This window comes from Simochromis diagramma, unplaced genomic scaffold (genome assembly GCF_900408965.1).
Source record: "Simochromis diagramma unplaced genomic scaffold, fSimDia1.1 OVJJ01000402.1, whole genome shotgun sequence".
NCBI lineage: Eukaryota > Metazoa > Chordata > Actinopteri > Cichliformes > Cichlidae > Simochromis > Simochromis diagramma.
Window position 1 is genome coordinate 2,383,951 of NW_024386972.1, and position 23,728 is coordinate 2,407,678.

Genomic DNA, 23,728 nt, shown 5'->3' on the forward strand with positions numbered 1-23,728 from the left:
ATCAAAATATCAACACTCAAACACTTTGTATTGTTTGTGAAATGTAGTACATATGGTTTACTTGTCACATAGGCAGCCAAACTGCAACAACAGGACAGCAAGTTATCAGTTTAATGGTAATGCTGACAGCCACAGATGGATGCGGGGATAAAAAAGAAGGCTGGACATATGATTGTCCAGTAGTACTCACCACTGTGATATTGAATGCGTACAGCAGGTCAAAGGGCAGGGCAGCCACCAGATCCACAAAGAACCAGGTGGTGGCATAGTGGATGCAAATAGAGCGTGGCTCATACACCACCTGGCCTGACTGGCTCACATAGGTGGTGCGAAAGTTCATGATGATGTCTGAAAATATGTAATTATAAAAAAAAAAAAATAAAACAAATAAGCAGGCCTGAAATATGACAGAAAACACTCAGTTCGTAAAGACCTTCAAGGATTGCCACTAGAAACCTTTCAAGGGGTAAAAAGTCAAGCACCACAGCCTACGTGAACACTGCTGCTGACCATGTCGGTCCCCGTATGACCACAATTTACCCATCTTCTGATACAATAATGTCTCAAAACTGGAATCATCACAAACTGATTTCTTGAACATGTGCTCAAATGGCCTCCACAGTCCTAAGATCTCAATCCAACAGAGAACCTACCTGGTGGAACAAATCTGCAGTAACTGTGTGGTCCTATCGTGTCAATGTTGAGCGAAATCTTTCAGGAATGTCTAAAGTTCCTTGTTTAATCTATGCCACAAAGAATTAAGGCAGGTCTAAACGAAACGGTGGGAAAATTATTAAACATCTGGGATGCTTCATAGTTACTTTACAATTTCAGGGTCTGTATGCAAGAAACATATAACCTTGATGTCACCACATGGCAAGCATGTAACATGCAAACTATTTGAATTAGCAACACCTCAGTTGAGATGAAAGCTCATCATTGGATGCACATTTTATTTTTCATTGAATATTTAGCATTTATGGGAACACAATAAATAATTAAATAATTTAAAAAAACACATACAAATACATCAGCATTAAAAAGATGTTTCGTTACACCGTGTTCCTGGAGCGAATTGAGCCCCTTTCATGCCCCTTTCAGCTTTAATATGGAATTCATTAATTATTCATTTAACTAGAAACTGGGTAGACTCTAAGTAAATGAGCTTTCAGAAACAAGCAATCTCATGCCCGTTTGTGCCAAGTTGATGGCATCAGGAATCTGACATAAACTCCAAACCCATGCTCAGAGGAGCGTGTTGCAAGCCAGCCACCTTAATTTATCCCTTGGGTGCTTTATTGAACTAAGAAGAGTCCCTCAAAGAGACCAAGTACATCCCGAAGGGACTCCTAAACCCAGGTAACCTGAATAAGAGGGGACATTTCTAAGAAAAGGCTGCTTGGATTGTTTTGGTTTCCATGGTGCCATAGATGGCACAAATGGATAGATGTTGGAGTAAAACCTTATGTCAGCATGTTGAAAAATGCTTCGAAAACACCGAAATGTGATCATGTTTTATCTTGAGCAGGGATACGGGGACATCTTTGGAATACTGATAAAGTCTAATTTTGACAAACCAGTGTTATGGACCAATATTTGTTGTGTCACATCAATTTTGCATTGGGTAAATGTTGAAAAACAGTGTTAAGAATACTTAAAAGCCTTTAAAACATGTTAGTTATGTTTAATAAAGAATATTTATTTGTTTTCCTGGAAGAAAAGGAGAGTAAATAATAACAAAACAACAAAAAGGACAAAAAAAATCAATACTGTCATTAGATATTGACCAAATTGTTACACTGGAATCTCTCTAGAGTTTCATAATTGATATGTTTTTAATCTAATCATCTTTCCCAATTACGTCTTTAAAAACTTACCTATAATAAAAAGCATTTCCACTGCAATGTCACTGACAATAGTGGAGCGTGCAGCTGTGATGGCGTCATCGTGTGGCGTGAAGCTGACATTGTAGGGCACGGTGACAGCCACGTAGAAGGTAGCCAGCAGAATGAGCCAGTCCCACAGTGCTTTCGAAACGCTGTAGTGGAGCAGGATGAAGCGTGACTTCTGCACCGCTGCCACCTTGTACTCCGGTATTGCAGGTTTGTCCATCATGCTCTGTAAACAAACAGGTGAATAAAGTTTCAAACTTTCAAGCACAACCTCTAATATTCCTTCAAACATGTACGATAAAGGGAAACCACAGCCTCATGAATTTGAAGCTTTACTTGATAAATAACCAAAACACACAAAGTGCACTTGAGGAGCTGCATAAATGAATAACTGGATAACCAGATGGTCACGAGGTGGAGTATTGTGATGGACACCACGGTGCCAAGATTTAGCAGAAACAGACAATATAAATGTCAACACCCTCTCTTGTGCGCTGACCGCTGATGATTCACTGTGGTAGGCAACTCAAGTGAAACAGATATGGTAATGCTGCTGGTTATCTCTTCTCCTGTACCCAGTGATAAGACCTCTACAATGTCTGGGCAGTAACAACACAGTGAGTGTCTATAATTTCACACGTGGCTCGGCTTCACACTTCCAAATGTCATTCATGCTTCAAATCTCAGGTATCCAAGTGTCGTGGTAGTTATGTTGTTATGAGAAAAACGCGGCATACCACTAGATTGACCGTGCATTGCAGTTATCTTTTCTCACGTTTTGAAAATCCAGTGGTGAAAAGTATTGCAGATGAAATGGGAAGCCATTCAAAGCATAATGAGACTGCAACTCTCCAAATGGGGCCATGCACTTGCCACATAATAGCCTTAACCGTGTTTGGGAGACATGAGGAGAAGCTGTTACCTATGACAGCGGTGAGAGGGGAAAGAAAAGGCGAGATAAATGAGCAGTAATCCCATCTAAAAACAGTGTGAGCACTTTGGGAACAGGTGAACCCAAAACAAGAAGCTGGTTAATTAAGGCTTAATGTGAGATTTCGTGTTTGGGCCCTGATGCTGCCTGGGCACCTCAGAGGAAAATGACAGATTCTATTTGAGTAATTGGAAGACAACAGGCAACGTTTACTTAAAAAAAAAGGAGAAACATCAGAGAGATGACATACTCCAGTGTTTCCAAGGAAAAAAAGGATGATCCAAGTGTTCCCTCAGAAACCACGTATTAAAAGATTGCGCAAAAGATTGTATTATCACACTATCAGTGGGTTTTCTGGTCTCTGTCTAAATCCTTTTCTATCATCAACAGCTGTGTCCACTCTGATGACAGTTCAAGCAATGTCAGCGAAACCCTGACTGTTTCCTTTTTTCTTTTTTTTCATTTGCCTTACATCACAGAGGTCGCAAAGCCCACCAGACTTTTGGTTCTCGATGCAGGGAGTCGAGCCACATCGCAGTGATTAGGAAAGAAAAGCCTAGCACTTGCAGGCACGCATGGGAGTGCATGTCACACAGCTACAGCTGGTCTTCACACATCATTAACTCAAACTGTAGCCGTTGGGGCTACTGTTCCAACTACATCTCCCAGCGGTCTTTGGGCTTAGGAGATACACATGGCTTAATATGCAACCCCCTTCACCCTCAACCACAAACTACTACATAGCAAACTTAGTGTTGAAATGGCCACAAACATAATTCAAATGTCACAACAGGGCATTATACTGTCTAGATTATGCATTCTGATTGAGTCTGAACTTATTGTGCAAATCCTGGATAACTGCGCGTAATGCACTTTGCAATATTATGTTCAGCTTGGCAAAATCAGCAATCAAGGTGTCGTCTACTTAACTGTGTAACAACAAGAGACTGGAGATAAACATTCACGGTGAGTGAGTGTAGAGAAGAAATAATAAGTAAAAAAAGAAAGAGAGAAAGTAAGATGTGAAAGCTCAGGTCAGCTTTTGTGTTTGCTTCACAACTTCATGAGGCTCCAGACGGCACTATTTTTCCAATTATGTGAAAAGTGGCAACATCTCTCCCCTGGGACGTGGAGCTGCCTGAAATCAAGTCTGATTTGCTTGTCAGTGTGCTTCAGTTTTATTACACACTACAAATATAACAGATTTGTAAACTTTCTGTTTCAAAATCACAATTCTTTAAGCAGCAAGTTGCCACCTCTGCTTCGGCTTTCTGGCTGTGGTCCCATTTAAAGATCTGGAGTGTGTCTACATGTGTTTGAGCAAAGCTACGGATCCTTGCCTGACAGGTCGATGAGCTACAAATAGAGATCTAGTCAAAATAGATATGGCTGGCTTGATGTGGAGGCAGAGCACACCATTGTTAGCTAACAGCTACTAAGATACAGACAGTGAAGGAGGAAAAAAAAGAAAATGTATTAATAGTCAGAGTAAAGCAGTGGAGGAAGGATATCGATTCTTTACTTAAGGAGAAACATCAATATCACAATAAGTAAGCCCTGCATTCAAAATATGAAAAGTATCAACATGCCTTAAGGATCAACAGTACCATACGCAGAAATACAGGACTGTGCAAAAGTCTTGACCCACTCCTCATTTCTTTAAACTTTGTTTGGTGAAATGTGCAAACACACATGGAATTATTATTAGTTATTCTTCTACACATACTCAACTCTCTTAGTCAAGCTTTCTTGTAATTTCTCTAAGTAGTCTTCAGGATTAGTTCTCCAGGCTTCTTGAAGGACATTCAAAGCTCTTCTGTGGATGCTGGCGACCTTTTGTTCTGTTCTCTGTCAAGATGATCTCACACTGCTATTGAGGTCTGAACTCTGGGGAGGCCAATCCATGACTGATTGTGTTCCACTGTGTGTGTTTTTCAATCCAGCTATGCTTTTACTGCATTGGCAGTGTGTTTGGGATGTGGGTTTTTTTGCATTCATCATTTCATCAGATCCCCAACACCACTGGCTGAAATGCAGACCCAAACCATGACAGAGTCTCCACTGTGTATTAAAGATGGTTCCTTTACTTTCCTGAAGTCCTTTGAACCCAGAATTTCACATTTGGATCCATTACTCTATAAGAGCTGTTGTTTACTTCTAGTGTAATTTAGCACACCTCAGTCTTTTCTCCTCATTTCTCTTGCTTAAGAATGGCTTTTTTGATTAAGCCTTAGTGAATAGTAGATGGATCAACTGAAGTCCTGGCACTTGTCCGGTTTCCTCATGTATTCTGAAAAACGCCAACTCTTTTGGCTAATAGCTAATCTTGATAGAGCAGAAAAACTGTTTTATGCCTGTGCTACATTTGGTCCTTTTCATAGATTTGACTAAACAAATTAAAATGAAAATTTTTAAATGTGTTTTCTAATAAAGTGCCTAAGAATTCAATTTAAAATTGTTTGTTTGATAAGTTGTTTGTTAGCTGTACTCACAACACTGGTGTATCCCTTGGTTTCGGTGCCTTTTTGATGCTTGAATGAGCTAAAGGTAAATGTTAACATTACTCTGAAAATGGTCCAGTACAAGAGCTGGGCTGAAAATTAGTGAAAAAGGAGCCAATATCAAAAAAATATATCTTATTATTATTAGACTTTATTAGTATTATAAATCACATTTTTCTGTTATTTCAGCTGTTGTATCATTCTGGAATATTGCCCTTCAAACTGCTGCTAACCTCACAGAAAATGGAAGTGTTTGAGTTAAGTGTACATACTCAAAATGTAAGCATTACATAAAAAAAAGTTTTAAAAGCAAAGTTCAGTATGTAAGCTGCACTAGCAAAGAAGGGCGAGACAATTTAAGTAGAAGAAAATGGGAGTATATGCAGAAAGACAGCAGGATGAAGCCAAAACGAGATGAGGTTAGAGCATGGGTTAGAGTGACAGCTGGAGAGGAAGAAGAAATGCAGAGAACGGTGGTTAAAGCTAAAAAAGAAGGGGGAGTAGGATGGGTGATGGTTTGGGGTAAGACGTGCATTTGATCCACTTATTCAATATAAATGAACCGATGTAGTTCACACGGCTATGTTATGTTGACTTTTTCAAGTCAAGCAAAACTGGTTTCAGTGTCTTCATTTTTTTTTTTTACTTTTTTCTTTTATAGTGAATTCACTGCCCTTAAGTACTTTTGCTATGGTGCCTGAATTTTCACATAACATCTGCACAAATGTAGAGTTCACTGTACTCATCAGTGGTTATGTTTTGGATTTTGTTTCCCACCTTTTCCATTTTTTCCTTTTAGCACATATTCAAATGTAGCTGAGGCCAAAAACACTGCCTCCAAAACATATATATAAAATATATATTTAAGATAGATAGATAGATAGATAGATAGATAGATAGATAGAACATTTAGCTATTTAGGAAACAGGACTGTAAGAAAATACAGTACAGTGTATTAAATAATCTTCTGTATTGTTTTTTTCATATATTTTTCTCCCATTTTTAAATTTATTTTTCTAACATTTACCATCAGGCAAATGTACGTAAAAAAAAAAAAGTACGAAAGTACAAAAAGAAAAAAGAAACAAACAAAAAATTTGACAGCACTTGGGTTTTAAAATTAAGCATTGCCAAACACTAAAATAACTGCATGAACAAAACAGAAAGCAGCATCTAGAATATTCCATCCAATCACTTCTTAATTTATTATTTGTTTATTTTGTCATTCAGAGAAGCACATTCACTTATTAAAATGATAGTTAATGTGCAGCAGTGTTATGTAAATGTACAGGCGGGTGCATTAACAGGTCTCTAAAATGAACCCCAGTGCCTACAAAATTGTAGTTATAAAGTCTGTTTGTGAAGCCAGTCAATTAATAAAACTTACATACAAATACAATATGTGCCAAACTGTGCAAAACCCAAATAAAATTAACCGAACATGCACTCAATGCTGAGATGAAAAAAGTCTGCTCATGCAAATAAACAAGCAGGCACATTTCATCTTGTCTGTTGCATTTCATTATTACTGCTTTGAAAATAATCCCTTTACAAACTGCTTTTTTGCTTTGTTTTTGACACTGGTGATGTCTGAAAGATAAAAGTGACTGAAAGACTCGCGCAGACACCATCCAATGAGCTGTCAGAGAAACACAAAACAATAGCCTAAAGAAATAAAATGTCGCTTTTATTCTAAACAGCAGATGTTTCTGCTTTGCATCAACACATGCTCGTTGCCTCCGCGTTTATAAGACTGCATCATCACATGTTGGCTCAGAAAGATATGATGCTGCTGGAAATTGCCTTTTTATGCAACTATCAGTCCCTGAGGTCACGAATAAATTAGGCAAGAGCACTGGCTTGTGTGGGCTTTTATTGTGCACTGAAATCACATTTTAACTCAAAAGTTTAAAAAAAGTAAACTAAAATTCAGCCTCCGTCTTTGGCTTTGCTGTGGATTTTAAACGTGTTGCATTAACTGGTCTGCTGATGTGCTACTTTTCATACACACCTGTCTTCCCTTCGCTGCAATAGGAGTTACATATCAGATCGTGAGCTATCGATTGTTTCTCTGCAACTATTTTGTCCCTAGCGAAGATGCCCTTGGCTCGGTGTTCATAGGAAAAGAATAATCTAATCTCTCTGGGAATTTGCTCAACACTTTAAAACGATTATTCATGTAGTAGAGGTGGAGTAGGGGAACAACGGAGGTTTGTAAAAAGTGTGTGCATGTGTGAGAAGGGGAGGACATGAGAGACAGAAATGTGTTGACTTTGTATTAATATCCCTGAGAAATGGCTTAAAAATACATCCTCGAGAGCTGGCATAGAATCTGAATGTTGATTTTATGGTCATATGTTGCTCTCTTCCTTTGTTTGGATGTTTTTGTGAAATGTGTGTGCACTTTCAAATGTGTGTGATCAGTGCGCGTATGGTATCAGCACTGGCATCTGTAAGTAGGTGGAAAAGGAGTGCAGCAGGAGGCTTGGCAGATGGAGGGAGGTGTAGCACACCGATTCCAATGAAGGCACCCGCAGGTCAGGTTTGAAAGCAGCAGTCGAGATTTTGATTTTGGAAGTATTAACAAGATGCGGGTCAGCTGCATGCAGCAGAGTATTATCACTTCGTTTTTTCCTATTTTTCTTAAAGCCCGCAGTTTTGGTGCTGTTTCAACTGAGTGTAAACATGCTTGATTTCTCAATTAAATACCAATGTGACCCTTTCAAAGTGCTTGCATTGTCTTATCCACACTCTGACTGGTCATAATTATTTAAAAGTCGACACTACTACCTGCAATATGAAGTAAATGTCTTGTCTCTTGGGTTCTTAGTAACAGTTTATTTTATTTTCTAATATAAATGAGCTTTCAGTAGTCAGTTATTCTGACTTTTACTGTAACTTCTTATATTTGAGCAGTATATACCTGCAAAATTATGTGCGGTGAAATTAAAAAAGGGCATTCCTGTGTGAGATTCTCGTTTCTTTTAAAGGTTGGCCGTGTGTCACTGCTGTGGGAGCTTAAAATTCAGTGTCAGGTGAGCGACATAATGTAAAAATGGCAGAAACACTTTAAAAATAATGATATTCAGCTGTAAAATTTTACTGGGCCACTCAATTTCTGGACTAAAATTAACAAGTGCTTTGGTTTCAGGCACTTAACAGCTAAATGATCCTCTAAAAACACGCACCACTTTTTATTCAAAAAATGTATTTTGAATGTTTTCTGCCTGAACCAGACGCAGATGTCTCACAGGTTCACTCGAAAAAAACCAAAACCTTTATCCCTGAAAAGTTTTGAATTGCTTTTAGTCCCTTGTGATCAAACACATATTTGAAGGACAGGTTTGAGTGCAGACTCGGTCAGTAACCGAACCTCTGCGGGGAAGGAGTGGGATTATCTCAAAATGGCGCTCTGTCAGAAAAACTGCTCCCGTTTGGATCTGAGGGCAAAACAGAAGCTTGTTCTCATGAATATCACAGCATGGAGCGAGGCATGACTTTTTATTCAAGCCTATAAAAGCCTTTTTTATGTAGAAATAATAACCACAGCTAAAGGTCTCTAAAGGCCCTTGAAACACACACATACACGGAAAAAAAAAAGACAAAATAGTGGTATTCCTATCTACAAAGGCCTGGCAAAACATTTGATATCCAAATGATCCAAAATTATCCTAAAACAGAAAACAGGGAATTTATTTAGTTACATTAACATATCAGCCAGGTTGCTCTTCTAATCCATTTACATTCTATTTAAATTTATAGATTACATTAATGGCCTAGTTGCAATTTAAGTGAATGCATGCTGGTGTATAGCAGCCTCCATAGGCTTTAAATTAAAAATGGATGTAGGCACTGTGAAATCACCAAAAATTAAGCTAACGAAGCAAACTTAAGCATCCTTTAATCCTTATTTGTTTAGACTGAGAATTGGACAAGTAATATATTTGGGATGTACATGCTAAATGAAAATCAGAGAACATGAATCATTTGTTGTATTTTTATCTTTAAGTTACATATAAAAATTTGAATTCAGCCTCTCACTGTTGTTGACATGGCCTGTTTTGTCATACGGAAAGACAGTGTTTGGCCCACATTTAGTTTACTGGGATCTGGCCAACCAAACTCTGACTGGGGGGATTTTTTTATCCAGCTGAATTAGGCTGTGCCACATTGATTGACAGGTGTCGTGAACAGGCAGCTGAAGCCCACAGCGATCTGCTGGGCCTTACTCTGGATCCTGTTGGAGCATACTGAAGCATTTTTAATGGATTACTTGATAATATTATGGCTTGTTGTTCAACAAATGTGTGCAATACGTAGCCTTCATTTGTGGCTATGTGCAGTGCACCTGTATAGTTTGTGAATGCAGCTTTCTAACCTAGCTTAGCTGGTCAGCTTGGTGAGCACTCACCCACATTAAGGTTTTTCAGTCAAGTGACATTTTGTACGTCACAATCATGGTGACAATGAAAGAATCAAGTGAATAAGGCCTTAGTCACACAGCCCTAGTGACCAGTCAGTGATCGCCATATTTCTAATGGCTAATGTTGGCAGATAATATTGCTAACTGTATTTTCCTGGAAGTGATGGACTAATCTACAAACTACTGGCAGCTACTGTAGGTGGAGTGTAAGTGTGAAAAGTATGACACAAACTGGAACCAGGAAAATTAAAAGTTGTGGCTTTTGCTAAGCTTATTAGCATCTTAGACATAATAGCTAGCTTGCTGTCTAACCACTAAACTGTTAAAGATTTTCCACCTGCAGACATTTTTTGACTATTTTTAACTAATTATTTATTTCCAGTATTGTATAAATGTATGAAGCTTATTCTCTGTTGATTACTTAACCTTTATGTAATTGTTATGTAGCTATTTTTCATTTATTTAATGCTTTGGAGAACAGAGAAGGTATAGAGTGCCTTTCCTGATGCTGCTTTCAACTGACAGATTACTTCGAATAAAGAAACCAAAGTTAAAAAACAAAACAAAAAAACATAAATTCACATAGAATTGTATAATTTTGTCCACTTGATATTATGAGAAATAAAAGGAAGGGGAAAAAAATCATGACACTGAAAGTGATTTGTGGCAACGTGAAACCTTTGAAAGTGAATTATATCTGGTGACGTGAAGCAAAAATGAGTGGAAGTAACTGCTGGTGATGTGAAGAGGATGGGGCGCACAACAAACTTTCAGGTGAGCGACTAAAAAGACTACAGGTGAGAATACAGTTGACTGTGCATTGCTAGAACCTGCTAATAAATGAATTAGAGGGTCAGCTACCCAACTTTAGGTAGTTAAATAAATGTGAAAATAACTTTCCCAGGACTCTGTATGATACTTTAGTGTTACACAGAGCAGCCTTATTTGAAGCTGAGAGTAGAGGTTATTTATGAGAACAGGCCTTTGCCATAATAACCTATAACCCAAAGGTTTGGGAGGTGTCGGCATGTTTTTAAAAAAATTGTTAGAACGATGCATTCTGCTTAATCTATGACCAATAGCCCCTCACCAGCAGTGAGAGCCATCTTGCAATCAACCACAGTTGTTGCACTGACCTTGCTCTTTGTCCATTTAAATCCACCAAACAACAGCTTGCATACAAAAAAGTAGGATTAAAACAGCACCAAAAATAGCAAAGTCATAAGTTTAATTTTTAACAGAGCTAGGCCACACTCTTGGAATCTGGACCAAGACTTCCCTGATAATGTCCTCTTAAAATCTCATGTTTTAGATGTCAGAATTAATAATTTAAGCTCAGGTGTGAAGGTGCTGCATGTCTAAGCAACTTCTGCTTATCTTTTTAGATGACATGCAGGGAAAAATAGAAAAAAACCCCCATCACATCCAGTCAAATATGAGTGATAGAGGTATACTCACTCCACCCAGGTTGACCTCTCCTTTGCCTCCACTGGAGAATTGGCTGGTCAGCTGGTACAGCATGGTGTGTCCACGCTTCCTGGCCTCACTGAAGTGAGAAGTACTCTTCCCCCTGTGCATCTTGTCCTCTGAAACTGTCACACAGAGTCAGTTAAGTCGCAAGGCTGTAAACTTTGTTGTGAGATGGTGATATATGAGAAAAAAAAAAACAGTGCCATCCAACTCAATATCTGAAGTTTTTCTCTGGTGTAGTTACACAACTAAGACACAAAAACACAAGCTCCACTATCCTAAGACTCTTATCCAAATTCATGTTGCCAAAACAAGAGCGTATTTCCCCTGGCATTGGTATTTGTGGCAGACTGTGTTCAGGTTCCACTTGAAGACACATTGCGGCTTGAATCAAACTCCCAATTGGAAACAACTGTCTGAGTTCAATGAACAACTGCCAGCCCATACAAAACTGCTGTGTAGGATGTGACAATGATGAACAAGAACACACAGAGAAAATGAAAGCTAGGGGCCTGAGCATGACCCGCTCGTAAATCATGCTCTTAGTAAGCAAATAAAAGCAGTTTCCCCCCCCCTAAAAACAAACCTTTCAACTTACATTCCTTCTTGCTGTTGAGGCGGCCCTTTTCATAGGTGTCAGTGATGTCTTTGAATGAGAAGAGAAAGAGAACCATTTCGCCCTTCTCGTTTTTTATGGGCACAATGTCCAACAGGCACCAGAAGGCCACACCTGCAACAGAAGCAGAAATGATCATTTATTAATAGTTTTCCTTTCACCTCATTTGGAGAATGGAGACAAATGCTCATCCTGTGCCGTGTAGAGCTTTAAAGAAAAGCTGGTGTAGCATAAAAAGGGATTTGAATAATATGATGGCATATTAATTAAAGAAAAAACCTGTTTGTACCTCCAAATAAACTTTATGAAACAATGTGCCCACTGGAGAAAAGAGATGGAAGAGGTACAACATTTAGTTGGAGAGTTTGTTTGGCTGTTTGTCTTTAATTCCTCTTTCCTGCTTCCTTCTTTGTTCTGCTCCACCCTCTCTCCTTCCTTTACTCTCCAGCATCCTCGGGTCCCTGCTTCCCTTTTATTTATTTATTTCATTTGGGGGGATAGTTGTCCTGTTTATTGAAGCTTTGCTTGTTTAGTTTTCGTTCTCTTTATTGATTTAATGTCGTACAGCCTATTGTGTAGCTGACCCAGACTCCTTCCACCTTTTGATGACTTTAATCCAGACCAGATATCAGTTTGAGTCCCATTGGTAAACTGAAAGGTGTTGGCATACTCTTTATATGTTGTATTCCCTGAGATTAGTTGAGTTGTTTTTGCTGGTTGTCTTTACTTTGTGGCATTTGTGTGGTTAGACTCTCTGTGGACTTTCTATTTGTACTTGTTTTCAGTCTCAGTGAGGCTCACAACTGATTGTTTTCTGTGTATTTGGGGCCTTATTTAGTCACTGTGTCCTTGGTATTTATTTATTTATTTTGGAAAGTGTGCATTCTTCCTGTCTTTCTTTAAAATCTCTTTATGGCTCATCACATTGTTTTTTTTTTTCTATATTTGTGATCCCTTTGTATCCTTTTGGTTGTTTTGTGGTGATTCTCTGGTTGATTTGAATTTAATTACGCCAAACCTTTGTGGTCTAGAGGTCCTGATTGGCAATCAAATTCACGTGGGGTCTTGTGCACCCCACCGCCTCTGTTAATGTATCTCCTTAATGGCATCAGTTTCTCAAGCCAAGGTTGTGCAATTTCACATCATGTCACCATCGCTGAACTGTGGCTACTTGTCATATCCTTGGCATATGGCATAGCCTTTCTATAAATATGCCCCAAATTAGCTGTGGACAGTGATCTGCAGGATAGAACACAAAGTGAAAGAGAAAGTTAGAGGGTTGGATATAACAAGTAAGAGAGGGAAGGAACAGCACAGATCCAAGACCCCACCAGAAACCAGTATGCTCATTAGCAGACTCTGTAGAAATTGTGCTCTGCCACCAAACAGATGTTTCACAGCTTCTTTAGTGTCTCTAGTGTGCTTGTTCGTGTGTCAAACACAGACAGGGAGGAAAGAAAGGGGAAGAAAACATTGTAGATGGTGGTGTTTTAGTGCAAGCCTGTCGGTGTAAATACAACAGGCAGCAAGCCATTTGTGAGTGTTTGTGCTTGCAAATTGTACACACTAGAGGAGTTTACGTGTAGTGAATTCCTTCGGTGACAGACTTCTTTATATACTCTACCAGTCGTGAACATTTGCCAAGTGAGATTCTAGCTTTAAAATGGCATTTTCCTTTTTGACTTTCACAGTCTTTGTTCTAGCCTTCTGCTTTTTTGGTGTCTACTTTTTATTAACTGTGGTGAATTAAAAATCAGTTTTAGCAGCAGTGCCTTACTTTTACTTGCTTTACTCTAAAAAAATAAGAAATAAAAAGATTAAAAGCAGTCGTGTTTTTGTTAAAGTCCAGATTTGACAATCCAATTGTATAATAAGCAGTTCACACACCCTGAGGAAGCAGGTTTGAGCCTCTGTCGAATGAGTATAATCCTGCGTGCCAATCAGGGAGGCTTAAACAGTGTTGTATGTTCTCTCCTAATGCATGACATCATATTCTGAGTCAGAAGGATTAGCCAGAAGTTAGAAGGAAGGAGGTAATTCAAGACACTACGTACAGTACCTTATCCTGCATTAGGAAAGCGCATTTAGCTGTGGAAATAGGGTACACAACTCCTCTCAGAACCTCTTACTCTGCCCTAATCTTATTGTTTTGTATTAATTATAATGAAAATTGAGGAACACCAACTCTCTAAAAAGCACGTAGGGCACTGCTTAACCGCTCTTTTAAATTCTGCATTCATAATTCAACCAGAACATTCAGCTCTCATCTAAAAATAAATGCACTCTTCAAAATGTTGAAAAAAATGTTTTTTTCATTTTGATCAGGCTGCTGGTTGATCAAAACAAAATAATGTAGTTAATAATATTGGAGCAGCTGGGATCTACTTTATTTCTACAGCTTCTGCAGTATGCACCCACCGTTCTTCTTGTAAAAGTGGACCTCAGCCTGGTACTCTTCTCGGCTCTCCAGAGCCTTCTCCATCTGTTGGGCCACTTGCTCGCTGGTGTCGGCCCCGTACAGGAAGCGGCAGCTGCAGTTCTTCTGCATCACCTCAGTTCTTGTAAAGCCCGTCAATTCGCAGAAGCCATCTGAGCAGTACACAATGGGGTACCCACGGTGACCCTGGGCATTACCCAGCAGGAAATTACTGTCTGTGATGGGGAACATGAGAAGGTAAAGATGTATTAGAAGTTAGGTTTTTGATATGAATGTCAGTAACAAGCAAGGCCGAGCTTCATGCATCATGTTTAGCCTGGTGTTTAATACATTATCTCTTCTTCACACAGGGAATCAAAGTCCAGTTAGTTCTTTGAATTTACGTCAAAGCTTTTCAAAGAAAACATGAATCAGAGTTTAGTGTGGATTCAATTTCAGCTGAAATTAATTTCCCCAAGCCTTCATCAGTGCATTTCGGATCTTTGATGGTGGTTATTAGGAATGTTGAATGATACTGAAAGAAACTGGCATCATGCACTGCAGACAGTATGACGTAAAACAGTCGACTGGGGTTTATGAGCACCACAAAGGTTAGTGACCGATTTTCCCACTGGGCTTTAGGCTTACTGCTAATTTGAGGATATGAACCGAGAAGAGTCTTGACTCTTCAATTTAAAAATCGAGTGGATAATAGAGAGATGGAGGAAAATGGAAATGTGCCAGTGGAATATAAACATAAATATGAAGTATGACTGGAGAAAGAAAGCAAATGCTTTAAGAATGACCAGTATAAAGCCACACTCAATTTCACCTTTTCAATTTCATCTCATAAGGTTCCAGAGTGAGTGACTCAGTCTAATTTGACTGAACAGGTTCATTCACCTGTTTGTTCTATGTTTGACTGATGTGATGCCACATTTATGGAGCTGCAGATTAGAAAATACAGTGTACTTCAGTGAAAGCTGCAGAAAACCCAAGCATGTAAATGTGACATTGACGTGGTGGAATATTTGCTTTAGTTTACATGTGGATCGTATGATGTGGTTATTGCCTCTGCACTTGTTTAATTCTGCAACAAAACAGCTTTGCTTTGGTTGCATTTCAGCACCACGGACAGCTCTTGTTTAGTTATTTCTGCAGGACATAAAGACACAAAGCACGTTGATCGGTCTGATATCTTATCCCAGTAACTCATGGCTGTAGTATTCAAAGGCTCTACATTTCTTCTGCATATCTACATATGTTAATCTTGATGACAGGATAGAGTTTGATGTCACATGTTCCCTCGCTTGCTACAAGCATGTGACCTTGCTGCAGTGAGGCTCATTTGTTTGGCAAACATTTTGGTTATGTGTATACCAGAATGACTTAGGTTTTTTTTAGTGTGTTGCATTACAGTGCTGGGTATTTTCAGTCACTGAGCTGATATTACTACTTTGTTTTCCTGATTCATTTCCTCTTTAGGACACACAGTCAAACCCATATTCCAGTCTCTTTTCACAACTTTGCAACAAAGAAGAGAAAACAATCACCAGTCTCCAGTTTTTGTGTCCTTACAAATGCTCAGCGAGTGTCAAACAACCACCAGCTTACACTAGATTTGTGACTCCTCACCTACAGGCTTCCAGGCAGAATGTGGTGATTGAAACATAGTCTGGTAGAAAATGACTTCTGCAGACAAAATAAACAGCCTGAAGCTAGAAACGTTAACAGATACTGTAGCTGAACCTGTCAGCACAAAAAGTATGGCTTTACTACTTTAGATTGCATTATGTTGTTCATAAGCAGTAGATACAGCGTGGATCTCATAGAATCGATGCTTCAGATGTTAGAAAAGACACTACTTTGACTTTAAGGGTATGTAAAAATATTTGTGGTTTGAAATCTGCTTTACTGAAAAGGTCATTCATCTTTATACTGAATTTGCTGTAATAATCGCGGAAGTATTTATGCATATTTGCTCATTATTTCTTTGAACAAGTTACTATTGAGGCCTCAGCAAAGTAACTGACTTGTCTCTGCTGTCAAATTGAAAACATCAGACTGCAGATTTTGTGCCCAGAGAGTAAGAGGCAGCACACAGACAGACAGACCGATAGACTGCTCTGTATGCTCACGATTCCACAGAGAGAAAGTCTAAGAAGGAGTATTAAACAGCTGCTGCTGCACTTTCCACAATCTAGCACTTTAATTGGCCGGGCTGAACAGAAAGCAGTCCACAGGGGATGTCTTTTCTGAGCGGTGACAACCTTTCTTGGGTGTGCAGCGAGCAGCAACTAAACTGTCACTGTGGAATTATAGAAGGAGACAGGCATTAGTCTGATCCATCAGCAGGCAGAGGAAGTTTTATGCCAGTCTATGCTATGGCTTGATGGTGTTCAGCAAGGAGAAATTGTACTATTTCTGTTCCATATTCTGCTGCAGATCTTTGTGAACAAAGATTCACACCCGTTATTTTTTTATGATACTGTATATTCAGTTTTTTTTTCTGCAGGTAAAGTCACAACTCTGAATAGAAAGCGTCCTAAAAAACTCCCCCCCCGGTTTCTCTTAAAAAAAAAAACACCCGAGAAACAATGGCGGAACAAGATGTGATTGCCTATCCAGCTGGAAAAAAACAGAAACATGGCCTCTTTTTCATGTTCTATAAATTCCTAACACTCTAACTCAGTGAGCCAGCAAGTGTCAGAGAGCAGCCGCATTCATCTCTGGTTTATGTAATGTTTACCTAAGAATAGGTACATCTCTACTCAGCATCCCTAAATCGGTCCTCTAAATAGGTCAAGGGCAGGGGTAGTCATTAATCACTTTATAAGGAAACATTAGAACCAACGGGCCATGAAGGGAAAAACTTTTATGCTGTGTTTGGAGGTATGCAAAGTTTCATGGATGGGCAAATGGAAAGGTTTTCTTAAAGTGTACTAAAACTTTTAAATGAGTTAGCATTTTATTTCACGTTCCACTCTTTCAGTCATCATGTAGGTTTTTGTATTCATTAACTAATTGATGATTAAGTCAAGCAATTGTTGTTGCTGGTGGTGTGAGATAAGGGGTGTTGAACCTGTGGCTTTTGCCCATCTCTACTGACTCCCTGTGAACCTCAGTTAAGGTGGTATGCAGTGATATAGAACAAAAAAAAATACAGTATCTAGTTATGGATTTCAAAATTTTTAAAAATTAAAAACACAGAAGAAAATGGAGAATTTAACAGCGTGTGGACAGATTTGTTTGCTTTCACCACCAACGCTGCTGGCTTCCTGGTATGTTTGATCTGCTGCTGGACTTTTGTCAAAATCAAATTGAAACTTTCCTATTTTTTGTTTACTTTTACTGTATAAAGCTAATAGGCTGCTAATTATTTTATTTTATTATCAAAGTAGGCTCTGAGAGGTGCAGAGCTTCAAAGCTGCTTTGCTAAGTAGTTGTATACTATACATGCTATTGGATAGTTTTTCCTCCACTTCATTATTGTCCAGTTTTGTTTGTAATTTAAAAAATAGTTATTTCACAAATGCAAAAAACAAACAAAACAAAATAAAAATATGACGTTCTTGTCATTTAAAATGTCAAATAATCATAAATAACCCACTGAAGAGTAGTCATGTGGTAAAAGGTTTTAAATATTTACAGCTGTCAAAGATGTTTTAAATGATTTTTAAATGAGGTGCTGTCACCTTCATTAAGAAAATATATGCTTTATTTATCCTAAATTTGGGAAATTATTTTGTTACTGCAGGTGAAAAAGACTAACTTGCTGAATAACATGTGCAAGTCTCATAAACTTTTATTTATAAGTCCTACTGGCTTTTGGTCAACGATAACCATTTTATTTCCTGAATAAAGACCTTTCACCTTATTTATTTCAGTTCTACAGTCGCATATTTATTTCTTCATTAATAAGTTAAGCTATACAGCAACCACATGAACCGCACTGTAAACAGTTTTGTCTGTGCATGCGTTTGTGTGCATATGTGTGTGTGGCTGTGACAATGCCTCAATTCTTAGTCTGTAATCCTCTGAGGGATATTGCTTCCAGTAGCCGCTCAGCTGCTCCGGCTTCCTTAATTACACATCTGTGCTGACTCGCTACAACTGTAATCTGACATGATGACACTACATGCTACTGCTAACATCAAGCAGCCGGCCTCGTGTCCATATAAGAGTTCTTCTGTGCATAAAAGACTGATGAAGCCCAAGAGGCCTGGCCACTTCCTCAGAAGCTAATTACCACTCAGTAGCATGTAATTACTTATTGGGGCAGATGGGTGAGAGCACAAGAAGGAGTGGGCTTGCAGGGGGAAAGGGTCACTGGTTTGACAAAGAGGCACGTGGGAAAATCAGTCACTTTGATGTCAACGATTAATAAAGATGTTTGAATTAAACGCAAAGACAGAAAAAAAGTATCTGTGCAGTCGTGATCTAACTCCCGTTAAAGGTAAAAAGACTGGAGCTCCGTAGCGCCTTTATATCAAGAACAGTGCAAAGTGCTTTACAAAGCCTCACACCCACTCACACCTAAATTCACACACCGATGGAGGCGGAGCTGCAATGTAAGGTGCAGACCTGCACATTAGAAGCAGATTTATTTCGGTGTCTTGCTTGAAAACACCGACATGCATGGAGTAAGCCACCTGGGGACTCAACCACCAACCTGAACAATTACAGCAGAGCCTATTCCAAATGTACAGATCAAACTTTGCCACCTGTTACCACTGACTTTTAAAAAACAAAACAAAAAGAGCAGCAAAGGATACAGCCACAAAAGAGTCTCAGCTATTATCTGGCTTCTATTTGGTGTTGGTTTCTGCAGCTGCCTATTAAGACCCGCTCATCAGCTGGGTAACAATGAGCTCCGTGAGCGTCAGCCTGACATTCTTTCCTGGCTCCTCTTTGGTTCTTTAGCTGCCTTTTATTAGAAAAGTGTTTAGGGGGAAAATAAACCCACTTCTTATCTTTGCCGGCAGCTGCCCCGTGGTTACGCTGCCCTGCAGAGTGAGTACTGCTGTCAGTGTAAAAATGCTGCTGGGGAGGTCGTGTACAAGAGCTCGGGGAGGTGGAGTTGGGTATAAAGGATGGGCATCTATACTGTAACACACACAGGCAGAGCACAGTGCCACCAGTATAATGGAAACTCTGGTTTTTAGGCAGTGTTGACGATGAGCATCCAGACTGCTGACGTGCAAAACAAATCTACAGCCAGAACTGCAATTGTAACTTCACCCTGACCTTTGATCCTTTATAATTGCCCTTCAGAAATAATAATAATAAAAAAAGAAAGACTATTCAAACCAACAAAGAGATTTTTTTTTTTTTTGAAAGAGCGTGATGTGGTTTTGTTGCCTTGAGCACAGGCACTCAGATACACACAGGGAGACATCTCCTTTTGGGAAACATGGACGCTGACATTGCTGTGAGCCAAATACTGTGCTGTGTGTGTCAAAGGTTATCCAACCTAACCTGCCCTGACATTTTGCTTACCGCAGGGCTGTTCAGCTGGGTAATTGTCTCAGACCAGGAACCGTTAAATTATAAGCAACTTAAAATTGCTTTCGCTTTAATAACTGTTATTCTTAAGGTCAAGCACAGCCACATCAATATTTATGAGGATAAACACGGCAAAAAAAAAACTCTCGGTGGAGAAATTACCCTGAAACACCCGGAAAATGCTCAACGTGAAGCTGCACAATAGATAATGACTGTAAGATTTGGGGCTTTTAAGATAATGTATTATTTGGTCCGTCAGAGCAAACAGATGCACAAAAGCACAACGTAGCCTTGTTTTGCATAGTGGAAATAATTATATGGACATGCAGGAACATAATGATGAAATAACTGTCTCAGATGCTGCTCTTATTATATATGGCAGTCAAGGCAGGGGCTTAGTTGGAGTGGCACATTAAATAAAATTTTTGGACAATGTTTGACTGCGAGGCTGCTCACTCAGCAGGGGAGCTTCTTTTGGTTCTGATCTAAATACATTCTTTACTCAGACTGATGGACTTAGCCATTTTTGCTGTAAGAAACTTTTACCTCGTCATCAGTTTATGTTTTAAACTGCATTGCATATTGCTTGTAAAAATATTAGATTTGAGAAGAAACTGGTGTTCAGTGTACAATGATGTGATACTATTAACTTATTTAACATAATAGAAATTGTAAAAGTAAAAGACTGCACAGGTTTCATATAGAAATCTACAAATAATTTTCCTTGCGTAAATAATGCATAAATAATACATAATACAATCAGTCACATCATTAAGCACAACTGTTCAACTGCTTGTTAGGGCAAATATCTAGCCAGCCAATTCATTAGCAGCAACTCAAAGCATTTTGTGCAGACATGTTCAAGACAACCTGCTGAAGGTTAAACTGAGCATCAGAATAGGGATGAAAGGGGATTTTTAAGTGACTTTGAATGTGACATGGTGCTGGTGAAAGACGGGCTGATTTGAATTGTTCAGAAATTCATCTCTACAGGTTTACAGATAATGGTGTGAAAAAGAGAAAGTATCCATTGTGCAGTAGTTCTCTAAAGGAAATGAGAAGAATGGCCAGAGTGGTTTGAGCTGATAGGAAGGCAACAGAAACTTAAATACCACTCGCTGTAACCAGGGTATGCAGAAGAGCATCTCTAAATGAACCTCGAAGCAGATGAGCTGTAGCAGCAGAAGACCACACCTGTAGCCACCTCTGTCAGCTAAAAACAGGAAACTGAGGCTGCACTTCACACAGGGTCACAAAAACTGGATCATAAGACTGGAAAAACACTGCCTGGTCTGATGAGTGCTGATTCTGCTGGAGCATTCAGATGGTAGGGTCAGACTTTGACGTAAACGACATGAAAACATGGATTCATCCTGCCTTGTATCAATGTTTCAGGCTGGCAGTGGTGATGTAATGGTGTGGGGAATATTTTCTTGGCATAGTTTGGTCCCTTAATACTACCTGAGCATAATTTGAACTCCACAATCTACCTGATTATTGATGCTGACCATGTCTATTTCTTTATGACCACAGCGTACCCATTTTCTGACTTTCTTCTTCCAGAGGATAACGCACCATCTCACAACTCTCTAATTGGCTTCTTGAACATGACGATGAGTTCACTGTACTCAGAGGGTCTCCACAGTCATCAGATCACAGTCAAATGAGCACCTTTGGGATGCCGTAGAACGTCAGATTCTCATCATGGATGCGCAGCTGCCACATCAATATGGACCAAAATATTCAAACAAGGTTTCCAGCAGCAGGGAGTCCAACCTGGAACTAGCAACGTGTACCTATTGAAGTGGCTGATGAGCTAATATAAACTGTAATTGGTGAGTCAAGCCAAGGGTTATGTTTTCATGAAGAGTATTTTTTTTTTTTGTGATCTAATTGAACTTCTTTGACTTTATTTTCAATATTGAACAGTTAGTAAATGATGTAGCAGGTTTAATTGATGGTCTGTTGTCTTTGTGTAACTGCACATTTAGTGATGATGTGTTGGCTGATTTAAACTGAGACCTGCTACTTTTTACATGTTTCCTGTGCATGAAGATTCATTTTCAAATTTAACTGAATCTTGAGTTTGACTTGACTTAATTTTTTTAATTAATACAATTAATTTGCAGTAATTTAACATTAAAATAAGTCTTGTAAAAATAATTAAGAATCTTCTCCAGGCATATTTTAGGACTCCTAATACTGATTTTCCAGCAAAGCGAACTGGAGTATCACAAATCAGACTATTTTTTTCTTCCATCCTGAAAATATGAATGCAGGTTCCCTGTGTCTAAATTCTATCCAGTGAAGCTCAAACATCCAAGTGAAACCCACAAAAACAAACACTCTAATGAATGCTGCATGCACCAGACCGACGGCAGTTGGGGGCGACACAGAAGAGAGACTGCAGGTGCACGACCCACAATGCCACTTGTTTTAAGATGCTCTTTTCTGGAACAAGAGACCAGCTGCTTACAAGTCCTTAATTAGAAAGCAAGTTCAAGTGTTTTCTCTTTAGTCGACCATCTTTTTCTCCGAGTCCAAAGTGTTCGAGCATCATCCATGTCAAGTGGCAGGACCCTGTCACCCGGGCAACAGGAAGGAAGCTATTTTGAGCAGTGGGCACTCTGCCACTCCTGTAGGAGCCACAGCCTTATGGCAGGGATGAGAATGAGTTGGGGGAAAAATTTATTTAGATGCACGTCTCGCTAATGGCTACATGTTTTTATTGATTTATCTTTTATTCTGAATGAACGTTACACACTCAAAACCGGCACTACAGTATATATAAACAAATGACAAATTAAAGGAAAACCTGAACACTTAACTAACAGCAAGGGCATCTGGTGGGTTAGTTAACCCATGGGAGGTATCCTCTTGTGTAGTTTGGGTTCACTTAGAGGAAGGGTGATCAAAAATAAGGCCTGGGGATTAGATTCAGCCCAACACAGACTTCATTCTGGTTCACTGAACGGCTTTGGAAAATGTGAAGTGCATAAAGTTTGGGCTTTTAACCGTATTTTCATACGTTTCACAGCTCTGGCTACTGATAAAGTCCTTTCCTATGGCTATTCATACTATTTTAAAGTAAATAAGAGATGTGCTGTGGAAATTGCACTTCTTTTTCTTATTTTTATACATCTCAGGGATTAAAGTTGTAGTTAAACTTCTTCACGCTCACAGAAAGGGAAGTTTCACTGATCCAGCCCACTTAAGATCAAAATGAGCTGTATGTGGCTGCTGACTTAGAAAGAAGTGTCAAATCAATACAAAGTTGTTGTACTCTCAGCAAGGAAATATCTATTAAATGAGAAAAATCTATAGGGAGACTGTAAGACTTGTAGAATTAAAGCTAATGAACAATGAGGTTGATCTGAGGGCACTCAGTGGTCCACCATCCTACTAAGACAATATTTTTTCTTTAATTTGTCACCTGTTTACTGTCATTTGTATTTTATTCTGAAGTTTTAGAAGTGGGCTCAGCTCCAGATCTAATGGCTGTACGACCAAAATACAACAAGTAAATGTGGAAGAGTCCTATGACACCCTGAAACACCCTAAAGAGCACTGAATGTTTCTCAACATTACTGTCAACATTGAAATGTTTAGCTCAAGGGCACACAGGGGCCTGTCTGACCTCCTGGCCCTCCAGCTGAACTGTGCAGTAGTCACATCATCTCTAGACTGAGTGCGAATCCTCTCGGCTCACAAAACTCCACTTTTGTATTTTCAGCTCCTTTAGTGCCCAGATACAAGAACAATTCCCGACGGGGTGAGTGCAAGTGTGCTTTAAGAAATTGAGAGATATCTCATTAGAATACCCGGCTCACAAATTGAAGCTATAATTGCATACCCTGCACATCACTTACACGGTAATGTCTCCCATTTCACTGTGTTTATATTTCCCCAAGTGGAACGGAGACCGAGCTCTAAGAATCACAGCGAGCCATCCGTTCAATCTGGCTGCTGAAACC

The 23,728-nt window shown here is 39.2% G+C and overlaps 1 protein-coding gene across 1 annotated transcript in view; it reads right to left on the reverse strand.

Moving 5' to 3' along the window:
- LOC120738044 (potassium voltage-gated channel subfamily H member 4-like) overlaps positions 1–23,728 on the reverse strand; it is a 40,998-nt gene that overhangs the window by 12,495 nt on the left and 4,775 nt on the right. Inside the window, exons 2-6 of the mRNA XM_040039072.1 lie at positions 14,252–14,485; positions 11,816–11,947; positions 11,206–11,339; positions 1,878–2,118; positions 191–348 (exon numbers count right to left, since the gene is read on the reverse strand). Of these exons, the coding sequence (XP_039895006.1) occupies positions 191–348; positions 1,878–2,118; positions 11,206–11,339; positions 11,816–11,947; positions 14,252–14,485 (899 nt within the window). The remainder of the gene's footprint in view (positions 1–190; positions 349–1,877; positions 2,119–11,205; positions 11,340–11,815; positions 11,948–14,251; positions 14,486–23,728) is intronic.